Source organism: Mus caroli, chromosome 10 (assembly GCF_900094665.2).
Source record: "Mus caroli chromosome 10, CAROLI_EIJ_v1.1, whole genome shotgun sequence".
NCBI classification, from domain to species: domain Eukaryota; kingdom Metazoa; phylum Chordata; class Mammalia; order Rodentia; family Muridae; genus Mus; species Mus caroli.
The window spans coordinates 3,729,104-3,741,975 of NC_034579.1; the positions used below are offsets into that span (position 1 = coordinate 3,729,104).

The 12,872-nt window shown below is 45.9% G+C and overlaps 1 protein-coding gene across 3 annotated transcripts in view; it reads right to left on the reverse strand.

Moving 5' to 3' along the window:
* Positions 1 to 12,872, reverse strand: part of Cnksr3 (CNKSR family member 3) — a 94,729-nt gene that overhangs the window by 37,005 nt on the left and 44,852 nt on the right. For 2 of the 3 annotated variants that reach the window (XM_021174253.1, XM_029482786.1), the window contains exon 2: positions 4,039 to 4,202. In XM_021174253.1, coding sequence (XP_021029912.1) covers positions 4,039 to 4,202 — 164 coding nt within the window. Of the gene's footprint in view, positions 1 to 4,038; positions 4,203 to 4,309; positions 4,456 to 12,872 lie in introns of those variants that run through there. The other variant, XM_029482785.1, reaches the window with a different exon arrangement.

Genomic DNA, 12,872 nt, shown 5'->3' on the forward strand with positions numbered 1-12,872 from the left:
ATGACTTGGTAGTTAGGAGCTGGAGACATGACTTGGTAGTTAGTTAGGAGCTGGAGACATGACTTGGTAGTTAGGAGCTGGAGAAATGACTTGGTAGTTAGGTTATGGTCAGTGGCTGCTCTTCAGTAGACCCATGTTCTGCTCCGTACCCAAATGGCTGGTCACAGTCATCATGACTCCTGTTCCCAGGAAAACCAAGGCCCTCTTCTGCCTCTGCAGGCACTGGGCACAAATGCAGACAAAACATCCAAACACATAGAATGGAAGGAAATAAGTTTTAAAGCATTAATTTTAAAAAGTTAGAGGGGCAGAAGAGCTGGCTCAGCAGCTTTGAAAGTTTGTATAAATTTCAAAATATTTCCTGTAGTAATATCAATATTCTATCTAAATCTTATATTCACTTTTTCCCCATCACTGGCTTTTTCCCTAAAGTTTAAAATAGAATATCCTCATTCAATGGAGAAGAAGAAATAAGAATAGGTTCCCATCATTGCTTTTAGTGTCAAAACCTCACAATTGAATGGCTAAGGAATCTACTGGACACACATGTTTGGAAGGGAAGAACTGTGCCCAGCATGCCAGGGACTGCTCCCTCACTCTGTCAACTACCCAGGTGCCGATGTCTATCGAGAGTATTCACTAAAAAAGGGAGCAATTAAACTTTAAAGGTACCTTACATAGCTTTGCCTCTTGTTCTCTCCAGTGCTTCAGGCTCTGGTCATATTTTAATACGTGTGACCAGGTTGAGCGGCCTGAGGGGGAGCACAATGCAGATATGCTATCGTGGTCCACACAGCCATTCCCTGAACTGTTACAATCTAGGATGGCATCATTCAACACTGGTACAACCCTGTTCACAACACCTCTGTCTTCCACCTTTTTATCTTCAGGAAACCAGAGCTTCACCCACTTGGTAAAGAGCATGGGTCTCCATGACATTTCTCACTGCCCATGAATGTTTCCCACCAATGCTGTCCAACAGAACTGTCTGCAGTCTTGTGTTCCAATATGGTGGCCACTGGCACCTGCAGCTACTGAGTACTTGTGATAAAGCTAGCGTAACGGAGAGCTAACTTTTATTTAATTAGTTAGTCCTCACATAAGCAGCCAGAGGAGGCAAAAGCTCTCTCAAGAGAACAGGGCAGCTATGTTGTGTGTCAGTCACCCTCTGCCCCTGAAAGGGGAGGGGCACTTGAACTTGGGATGGTACCCCTTCTTACCCTCTAGCTATAACTGACGAATTTGGAGACTCCTTCTCTCTGGTTTAGGCTATTCTCTATTCTATCCACTTCTAGCATTGCTCTAAAACTTTCCAATGATTTCTTACCCCTACATCCTTTCTTAATCCCACTTCTGCATACTTCCTGTCCATCAAAAAAAAAGAAAATCAACAGCCACTAAAACTAGTTTATCTAGAAACCTCTTTAGAGCACCAGGGCCAACTACAGCTACACAGTAACTGACCTACAAATGAATTATTCAATGTAAAACACTCTCAGGTAAACACCCCATGATCTGCATGGCAGCAGATTAAATAAACACTAAAATGAGGCTGTGTTATAACAGTATTTTACGGAAGATTATATGAAGACTGAAGATATTTAATAAAGCATTAGACTCTCTCAGAAAAACATTCACTTGCAGACTCCGGAGGAGGGGTGCGACCCCTCATCCCCCAGCAAGGCAGTCAAGGTGCACTGCTGTTCAGGGTAGGTCCCTGGTGAAACTGAGGTCAGAGCCTGGTCTATAGAGGAAATTAGTAGGAAATTGTAGGAGATACAACACAGCTTTAGGTTCTGGCATGGGTCCAGCTTTGTTCATTTCAGTGCAACGCTTTAAGAGGAAGCAAAAAGAAAAGCTTAGAGAGACTGTCCACGGGGCCTGTGCTATTTCTCCTCCTCCTCCTGAGACACATAACTGCTCGCAGTTGACCTGTTCTCCTTGTCTTCATGCTACAAATTTCAAAGCAGTTTTCTTGTCCTCAAAGTATACCAAAACCAAAAAGACAGATACAACAGCACAGGACATTCTAACAGAAAAGACTACAAAGCTGTGTTTCCCGGAAAGTGTAACAGAAGTAAACTCAAGCATGTTTGGCTCTGAAGAGCAGACAGTTTAATAATAAACAGGATGCCCGGGCCTATCCCCAGACATGCAGAACACCCACGAGTGCGTGGCCACATCTACGGTGACAGTTAGTGTACAGATGAGGAGAACAGACACCACATTCCCCCAGGAGTCGCAGAAGAAGTAGCCTGGAGCAGAGCCAAGATTAGGATACAAAAGTCCTGCCTCCCGGACAGCACGCAGACCTCTTGTCCACTGTGTCTCCCTTGTGACAGCTCATTTATCAACCACAAATAATTCCCCCATCACTCTCCTAAACAAGAGCCGCATATCTCAGAAGACGAGGCTCTGTCCATTTTAAGAAAAAGAACACTCGCAGCGCAGCAAGTATTGTATAATCGATGGAATGCAGACCAGCAGTGGCAACATCCCCACACACTCATTCCCACCATTCTGGGTGATGTAACTGTATATCCCCTTGGCTCAGCTTCAGAGTATTACTAAAGCAGCCTGAATGCTAGGAAGGGGGAGGGGGAGGGGTGCCAACCCCGACAGTTAAGTGAATAGTTTCCTAAGCGTGGCACCATGACAAGAGACCTGAGTCCCACCCATGCCAGCCAGTTTGTAAACAAATACCTTTATGGGTGTTTTTATGCCACATCTGAATGAATTACTTAGGAACCACAGGTATAACCATACAGGACTTGGGCAGAGTTCACACACCTGCCCTCTACAGCGAAACTCTGGAGCAAAGTTCACATTCCTGCCTATCTAGCAGCCATTTCTTTGGTTGATCATGTCGAGCACAAACACCAATTATTTAAACAGAGTATCTGTGAAACTCACAGTGCTTTTTATAGTCACAGAAACAGACGTGGACATATAGCATTTTTCATTTCAACTTTGAAAATGGCATCCCCATTAACAGCTGTCTCCATCATTCTGTGCTTTATAAAAGATGGAAAATAAGCCTAACACAGACACGTGGGGTTTTTTTTTTGTTTTTTTGTTTTGTTTTGTTTTGTTTTGTAACAGACAACACTTTTCTGTACATGAGACAATAAACACTTTGGGTTTTGGAGGGACATGTGGTCTCTGTTAGAGACACTCCATTCTGTCCTCGCAGCACAAAGGCAGCCTCGGATAGTAAATACATCCACAACTGTGCACACTGAGTCTAAAAAAACTTTATTAACAAATGGGGGTGTGGTGTTTATGTGAGTGGGTGTGAATGTGGATAAAGGCTAAGAGGCTAGAAATATGACCAGAGAGGGTAAAGAAAGGTGCAGAGGGAGAGTGGGGTAAACAAAAAAGATAAATGTGCCAACAAGGAGGGAAAGAGCCTGAGGGAAGAAGGGTGAGAACGGAAGACAAGGGTGGGGGAGAGAGGGAAGGGGAGAATCTACTAAAATATGCTTTGTTTAAAAACATCATGTTATCTAATACCTTGTATGCTAATTTTTAAATTCCTTCATTCACTCAGATGGAAAAGAAAGGGAAGATGGCTCAGACAGTTGGTAAAATACTTGCCTTGTAAGCATGAGCCCTAAGATCAATGCCCAGCACACAGATAAAAGCTAGGCTCAAGGCCACAGCGTTGAACTCCAGGGGCTGGAGAGATGGGAACAGAAGGACCCCTGGGGCTTACTAGTCAGATAATAATCTACTCTAACTGGTGAGCTGGAGGCCAATGAAAGACTCTGCCTCAAAGGTGGACAGCGTTTCCATGGGTAACGCTCTAAATTGTCCTTCATCCTCCACACAGACATACACACATGCATGTGCATTTAACATGTAAACGAACACTCACACACACAAACACGTGCATGCACGCATACACACATACAAGTGTGCCAGACTAAGCCAGCCTCCCTTCTAGAAGCTGCCGTGTCTTCTCCTCAGATGGTCCGCTGATGTTTCTTTCCATCCTCCTAAGAACGTGAGGATGGGCTGACCTTCTCCAGGACTAACCAGTGCACAGAGAAGATCCACAGCCTCCAACACCAGCTCTTGGTGGCCGATCCGTGTGACCCCCAGTTCCTCGAGATCCTGGTGGGAGATTTTCAGCAACTGCTCCCCGTCTATCTTCTCCCGCTCAAACTTGTGCACATATGGCTGCAGGCAGTCATCCAACCCTAGGAAAATAAAACGTGGAAAGCCCATTACTGTCACCGTGTCACAGTGCCCCCAAGCATTGCCCACACTTAAATCAGTCTTAGCAATCGTTGGACATGTGTCCCACCTGAAGGACCCCTTCCCGGGAGGTGGGCACCGCAAACTCTCAAATGGATCCAGTGCAGCATGGCTTTCTGACAGACACTTCTCATTTCCTGTCAACTAAAGGGATAAACACCAACCCCCAAGGATTTGAACCGTTGATATCTGTATTAAATGCATGCTATCTGTTTGCTAAGCAACCCTTCTCTGGGGACAGCACTCCTCTCCCAGTAGGCCTGCCAATCAAGATGCTTGCACCTGTGGCTGATACACAGCCAGCCCAGCAACAATGCTCCAGTGCCAGAGTTGGAGACAATCAAGTGGCAAAGCCAATCATGATCTTCCTTGATATATGATATGCAAATACGAGAAGCCGGAGCCCAGTTAGAGGTCACGGGACACAACCATGGCAGCGGGCAGCACTTCTTTTGGTCAGTTTTGTGAGAATAAACCCATTTGAGAAAGAAAGAGAAAATATTCTGATAGCCTTCTATCCTAAAAATCTCCCACTAAAACTGAAACGAATTCCCTGTCTGGCTTAAGCCTGTTTGTATTGCATGTCTGTCCACTGTAACTGAGAATTTTGTGATGAACAGACTTTAAGGGACAGGATACCAGCCTCAACACCAAGGATTTTTCCAGGTCAAATACTACTGTAAGTAATGTCTCATCTTAAAGTTAATAAAGCAGCTAACATGAGGAGACCCAGCAGCCTTGGGAATCTATTCTTGTATACAGAACTCCAGGTCAACTTCTTATCATGTTTTTATGGGGGAAAAATATTACTCCAAAGCAACTCACCTGTTTGACCTGAGAAGAAGTTACCTTCCTATTTCAAAAGACTGCATTTATGTAAGGTGAAAGAGACAAAATTAATACAACTTCAATCCCCACATGAAGGATAGACATTCAATAGAACTGATCAAATTGTGTGGAAAGCATCCCTGAGCCCAACAGAGCTGTGTGTAGATGAACACACATGTGTGTGCAGACACACAGACAAGCACATGTGTGTATGTCATTCAACCTTTCTAAGAACTGTGCCAGGTGGGTGGGAATCTCTCGAAGTTGAAAAAAGTGTATGTGAATTCCTCCATTTACTTTTGGCAATGCTCAAGCTCTTAAAATCTGACATGCAAAGACAAACGTTTATCTCTGCCCCACAAACTTCCACCACTCCCCTCCCGATAAGACACACAGAAGAGAACAGAAGTTCTGAAACTTCTAGCAGCTGTGATGCTTTGTAAATGCTTGGCCCAGGGAGTGGCACTGTTTGGAGGTGTGGCCTTGCTGGAGTAGGTGTGGCCCTGGAGGAAGTATATCATTGTGGGCGTGGGCTTCAAGACCCTCATCCTAACTGCTTAATAGACAGTATTCTGTTAGCAGTCTTCAGATGGAAATGTAGAACTCTCAGTTCCTCCTGCACCATGACTGCATGGATGCTGCCATGCTCCCACCTTGATGATAATGAACTGAACCTGTTAGCCAGCCCCAATTAAATGTTGTCCTTATAAGAGTTACCTAGGTCATGATGTCTAGACACAGCAGTACAACCCTAACCAAGACAGGAGGCATGAGATACAGAAAGGGAAAATGGCAAAACCCTCTACCTTCCCTGAGCAGACATCTATACAAGAGATCACAGCATGGATGCTGGGGACACTGGTGCAAATCCAACCCACTCCAGCATCCTTGAGAGCTGCCTGTGGCACATAAGGTAGGCAGACAGTGGACGTTAAGAACACTCACAGGTTATGTGACAGATGTCCCACCTGGGGTCAAAAAGGCCATCCCACCATTGGCCCACCAAGTGTCTGACATCTACCAATGGATCTACCTGTAGCAGGAAACAGTGACAAAGGGTAAGACTGGGGGAGAGTCTCCTAGCTCTCTGTCCTGGCTTCCCGGATGAAGAAATTAAAGCCCCTAGTAGGCTTGTAAGCTGCCACAGTCACGCATGAAGGAGATGCCCATAGGAATCGATTCTGCCTTTGCTTCTCCTCAGCGCAGAGCAAAGACAGAAACCCGAATCAGTCTAGGGTCTGTGGGCCATGTTCTGCCCAGTCCGGTACTTGAGGCACTGCAACACAGGGTTATACAAACTCTTGTTCAGCACCTTCCTAAATGAGTATAAAAGTCTAATCACAAAGCCGTTATTACCACCCAGCCACAGACCCTTAGCAGTCCGTAGGTCCTTTGGATCTCAATGAACAAAAATGGGGAAGCGAAGACAAACCACCATAAGATGTAGTCATCTCTAAGCCTTGCCGTGAGCAAACCCGGTACCCTCCTCTCCTCCAAGATGCTGCCTTCCCTAGCCTACTCCTAAACTTTAGAAGGATGTTTCATTAGTCATAAAGGTTCATGACAATTACACCACACTTAAACCTTCTTGAGACTGAACAGTGTCCAACTAAAGCTCCTATACTGATGGCAACTCCCAGGACCTCAGAATATATTTAGAGAATCTCCAATGAAGTTGCTGGAAAGCTTTCAACCCCTGTGACTGGTGTCCTTGCAAGGCAAAAAGATAAAGACACAGCTACACAGAGACAGGGAAAAAGATGACCATCTCAACAAGCCACGGAGAGAGGCTTAGTCCCAGGCTTCCAGCCTTGGGAAGTGTGAAGACATTCATCCCCCCATGGACCAGTGGGGCTGATACAGATGTTCACGATGCCAGAAAAAGATCATTACTCAAAATTCAGGCACAATGCTAACAGACTGGTTCACAGTACAACCCTAACTAAGACAGGAGGCAGGAAATGGCATGGACAGAACCAGTTCTCCTGTTAAACTTACAACAAAGGACCGGGAGTGTGGCCTGGATGCTACCGTGTTTGACTAACACACACAGTTCTGGGTTCCATCCCTAGCACCACATTAAAGCCATGTATGGTAAAGCACGCCTGTAACCCCCCACTCAACAGGTGTCAAAGCAAGAAGGTACATGTTTAGTGCCAGCTATACATTAAGTTTGAAGCCAGGTGGAATACATTAAAACCTCTCTTAAAAAAACCTTTTTAATGGAGAAACTGTATACCATGGCTACTGGGTAAACAGCACCCAGTAAGATAAGAAGTGAGGAGAAGACCAGAGTCCTGTTTGAATTTCCACAAACCACAGAGCAAATCGGGTGCAGAAGCAGAACTAGAACCCTAAGGAAGCGCGTGGGGCCTAGAGAAGACTGGATGGGTTTTAATGAACACTCTAGAGCACAGGCCGCAGTCGTCAGCAACTGACAAGATCCCAGAAGACTGAGCATGGTCTTAAGGTTTCTAAGGGAGCATAAGCAGTCTGAACTCAAGTCATCGAAGCTTGGAGAGGCTGGATTGTCAGTGCAAGCATCGTTGAGGACAGACCCTAGTGTGGCTCACATGCTTTCCTGTAAGGGGGCATGGACACCCAATAGCTGTCTCTTAAACAGCATGGCCACAGAGCTGTATTATCCCAGCACGCCTCTCCTCGGCCTAACTGTTCATTTACCCTATTGTTTCAAATACAATTAGGCATTCGCAAACATCTAATTTAAACTAGTTCGCAGTCCCACAGTAGCAAGGGCTCAGACAGGAGTAAACCGATCCAACAGCTTTGAGGCCTGCTGCAAGCCATTCTGCTCTGCTCACAAGCGTACCTACTGTCAATCCTGTCTTTGAGGAACTTATAAGAGATGTATGATTAAGTAAAATTCAGTTAAATACATGCCATTTGCCCAAAGCCAATTAAACACACAAGGGAACGCGAAGGAAGTGAGGCGGGGGCAGGGCAGAGGCCGGCCAGCCGTCTGATCCAGCTCCCTTCATCCTGACTTGTCTCCAGAGGTGAGTGATTCCGCACTAACACTCCTTGGAGCATAATTATAACAAAAACTAGATGCCAGTGTTATAAAGAGCTTAACATGTACTGAAACACATAATGGATACTCTGTACATTTTGTTAAATTGAAAAAAATGATTTATTTCAGTCTTCAACTTTCTAAGTGTGTGAAGTGCTTGCCAAGACACAGACACTGTCAAACACTTAGATGGTCCCCTCTAAGACAAAGTTAATTTGGGGCCTGGTAGGGAGGAACATCTTAACAGCCTACCGGCCCAGAGGTTGTCCTCAAATTTGGACTCTTGTAGGTCGAAAGAATAACTGGCTAATTATTCTTGAGAAGTCTTGCACTCACAGAAGAAGGACTGCTTGCTTGTTTTAGAAGGGGAGACTGCAGGTGCCTTTGAAGAGATAAAAGGCTACATCTAGGCCTCATCCCCAGCCATCTGTTGGCTAAAGTCACACATTAAAGCTAGTCACTAAAACAAACAAACAAACAAACAAAAAAACACCCCAAAACAACCTGGTCTCCTCCCCTGCTGTCCCCACATTCTCTCCGTGACCTTCTTGGCATCTGTGACAGACCCTCTTCCAGTCTTTCTCTGCTGATATCCCTGCTGATCTGTTTCCATACTGGCCTCCCTAATATTTACCTTAAATGTTACAGGTTTCAACCGCGGCTTCTCTAGCCTCTTCTTGAAGGTGGTCTGTAGTACAAGGAGAGGGAGCAGGGAAAAGAGCAGGTCCTTATCAACCAAGAACTTAAGTTCTATTTCCCAGGCTGCGGGGAAGACTAGGTTTTTCTGCGTAGCAAATTTTAAAAATGCAAAAACTTATATTTCATGACCCAAAAACATCAGGAAGAATTTTGGCTTACTAATGTGACCCAGATCTGGCTTCTCGGATTCTTTTATGCTTGAAAGTGCAGGGACCAATGATCGTTGAGTGTCCCTATACTGAGAAAGAAGAGCGCTGAAGTCCAAATGGCTGGTTCTGGGCCATGATAATGTTTGCTATTTACTTTTAACACAACCAGTTTTTGTCACACCAAGCCCTAACAAGATTCTTAAAGTTACATCAGAAATAATATGAGGCAAGCTATTAAAAACATCACAATTGGGCTGGCAGGATGGCTCAGCTGACAGAGGCACTTGCTGTGGAGTCTGATGACATGATTTCAATCACCAGGACATAACAGTAGCAGGAGTGAACTGATTATATAACAAGTTGTCTTCTGGTCCCCACAGCACCCATATGCACACATACAAACGCACACATGTAAACACATAATGGCCTAAATGATAAATATCCCCCATAGTTCTGGGAACTTGAATGTCTGTCTGTACCCAGTTGGTTGAACTGTTTGAAAGGGCTGGAGGCAGGGTCTGCTTGGAGGAAGTATGTCACTGGAGGTTGTCTTTGAGAGCTTAATGTTTCATGCTATTTCTAGTTCACTCTCTCTGCTTCCTGCTTGTAGTTCAAGATGTGAGCTCTGGACTTTCTGTTCCAGGCTTCACTCCTGCTGTGTCCCTGCTACAATGGACTCTCACCCTCAGGGACCGAAGGCTGAATAAACTCTTCCTTCTGTAAACTGCCTTGGCTGGAGGCTTTAGCACAGCAACAGGAAAGTAACCAATATAAATGTTTTCTGGTTTTAGAAATGCTTATTTCTAAATGACACCATGCGCCTGGTAGTGTAGCATTCATTTGTACTACTTGTAGATACAGATTATTTCTATTTTTTTGTCAGACGTGTATTATTTTTTTTTACTTCATATGTAATGTTTTGATTGTGTGTATGTAATGCGCACCACATGTGTACCTGGTCACCTCAGAGGTCACAAGAGGGCATCAGGTTCCCTGGGACTACTGTTACAGAAGGCTGTTAGCCACCACATGCATGCCAGGGTTCAAGCCCAAGTCCACTGGAAGCACCAGCTGCTAAGTCCCCGGGGACACTCCAGCTTCTGAATGTCTACTTCTTACAGTAGCGATGTGCACAACAGTTACCTGCTTAAGGAAAAGCAAGCATGGCCCGTGTGTCAAGAGCCAACTGCCCCTCAGCTAAGGCTCAAAACCACACACCCTAACCCCCACACACAGACTGCCTCTATCTTCCTGTTTGGGCTAATTACCAAAGTACTCTAGGCTGGATTCTTAAAACCATCTTCCCTGCTGCTCTCAGTCCCAGTTCCCCACTCTCCAGGGCCCATCTCTGCATACTGTACCTGCTAGACATCCCTCATCATTCATGCGGCCTGGGGGAGTTCCCCAAAGTTCTCTATCTAAAACTCTTTGTCCCTAGCCTACACTTTAGGAGTGCCACCCAGGGGGAGGAAGGTAGGTCACTCAGGACACACCCAAGAAGGAAATATTGGATTTCTTCCAGCTGTCACAGCGTGTATATGGATGGCCTCATCAACCCCAACACGCACATGCACACACACACACACACACACACAAGTGTGCACTCCCATCATGGTGAGCTGCCACACCAAGGGCCTAAAATAAACAGAGCAGCCAGCAAAGGAACACAACTCCAAAACTGTGAAGCCACAGAATGCTTTCCTCTTCCAAAGCGGGTCGCCCCGGGTACTGCGCAGAGAGGGGAAAGGTAACCCAACCCGCGTCTGGCCTTGCCTTCTCAACTGCCACAGCTACACTTGGCCCTTGCCTCGGTTTCTACAGGAATCTAGAAGACGACAGAAACTATGCTTAGTCTCCTCTTCTTCTTCACGACCCTATGTCATGAAGTCCCTCTGAGCAAACTCATCTCGTCCTTCTCACACCCAAGGCCATGCAAACATGGCTCTACATACCCTGTTGGGAAGTTCTCTGCAACCCCACCTTCTACCCACTCACCTGTAAGTGAGGCTGAGAGAATGCTCACTTCTGATGAGTTTCCCCGAAAAGCACCAATGGTGTTGATGGAGGCTCAGCACATACACACGAAGGCCAGTTCCAGTGTGGGCCTGTCTCCTGAGGAATCTGTCAATGGAGCAGGGCCATGCTTCCCTAACACCCTTCTGAGCAGCAGTAGCGCCGAGTGGGAGTGCCAAGGCGGGACTGAGAGCTGCCTGGCCCTCTGTAGAGAAAGTCCACAGGCCTTTGCTTAAGCTCCCAGCAGCGACGTGTTCATAGTGGTGACACACCAACCAGGCAGAATAACAGACCAAGCCAGTCTATCTGAAATTAAGTGACCCAAATTATCTTCACTTCTCTTAATATGGCTGAGAGTGAAATTTTAAATTCTGAACATGTTCCAGGAGACTCCCTTTAGGTTGTTATCTGCCTGACGTTGCCTACTGAAGGGTAATTGGCACACCATAAAACCTGTCAATATTCGATCTATACTTTGATGAGTTTTGACTGCTGTGTACAGTCATGGCCTATGCATATCCACCTCCCTAACGAGAGCATTCCTGTGTCCATGGTTAACTCAGAATGAACCTGATGTGCCATCTAGGCTGAAGGCCACATGGCACCTCACCTATAGATCAGTAAGCACACAGTATGCCAACATCCTCACAGGATGCCAGATGTAGTTCTGCTCTAACCCGTCCCCTGAGAGGCTGCTGATTTCAGCTACTCTGAAGAAAGGGCACCAGAACCAGACATCAGGTCTAAACAATGGGTTGGAAACTCCAAGAAGCCAGGAGTCCTACAAATCTAAGGAATGAATGCTTCTGAGAGACAGGTAAACCGAACAGATTATCTTCACTTCTATGGGAAAACGAAAGAAACCACTCAAACCCTAAAGTCCAAACATCCTCAGAACTAATAAAATATTACCCAATGAATGAACCTGCTCAGCCTTCAGAAAAAGCAAGTATTAGCTGTCAAGGTTTTCTACCTGCCTGACCTGAAGGCTGGCCATTCACTCCCTCCCCTCTGAAACAGAGACTACACCCCCCCACCCCATGCACAGCTACCAGACCCCTGCTGGAGATCTAGCCACGAGTTGCCTTAGAAGCTAAGTGAAAAGCCACCAAAGCTGCTTTTCTTTTGTCTACAGAATGAGCAACTGATTCTGAACCACAGGAGCACAGAGCAAATATTTGGTTTCAAACTGGATGTGGGGAAAAGCAATGCTAATGATAAACAAAGATTTGGAGTCAGAGCCATTTAGGAAAAACTGGTTTGTGCATTATATAAAGAGTTACTAAAAACACAGCATGCAGTCATCGACCCCTTAAAGAAGCAGAGCCAGGCTAAGTGTGGGGACAGCACCCACTAAGGCACTTTCTCCCCGAGGCTAAGTTAGTTTCATGCTGGTAACTCACATCCTCCGAGGTTGATGTCACTCTGAAGACATCAGAAGAAACAACCAAGAGGCAGCCACACTTTTGCATTCACTATGTAAGGCAATATATATCTGAAGAAAATCTGACGCTGGCAAACACATCCATTCACACAGGTTAAAGGACAAACACCTCAGCTCAGGAACCCTGTTGTCCACAACACAGACACTCAAGGATCTATCTGCACTGAGGTTTCTGACCTGCTGGATACTGACCTAGCTGAACATTTTCATAGAGAAACTGGCTGCAAAGGTGCAGCCTCTCACACCCAGCCTGCGCCACCCAAGCAGATTCAGCACACTTCAGAAGGACCCATCTTCCACCTCCCAGCATCCTCTGTCTCTCAGTGCCCCCATTCTCCAATATCCTCCACCTTCCAGCATCCTCCATCTCTCAGCATCCTCCACCTCCCAGCATCCTCCATCTCTCAGCATCCTCCACCTCCCAGCATCCTCCATCTCTCAGCATCCT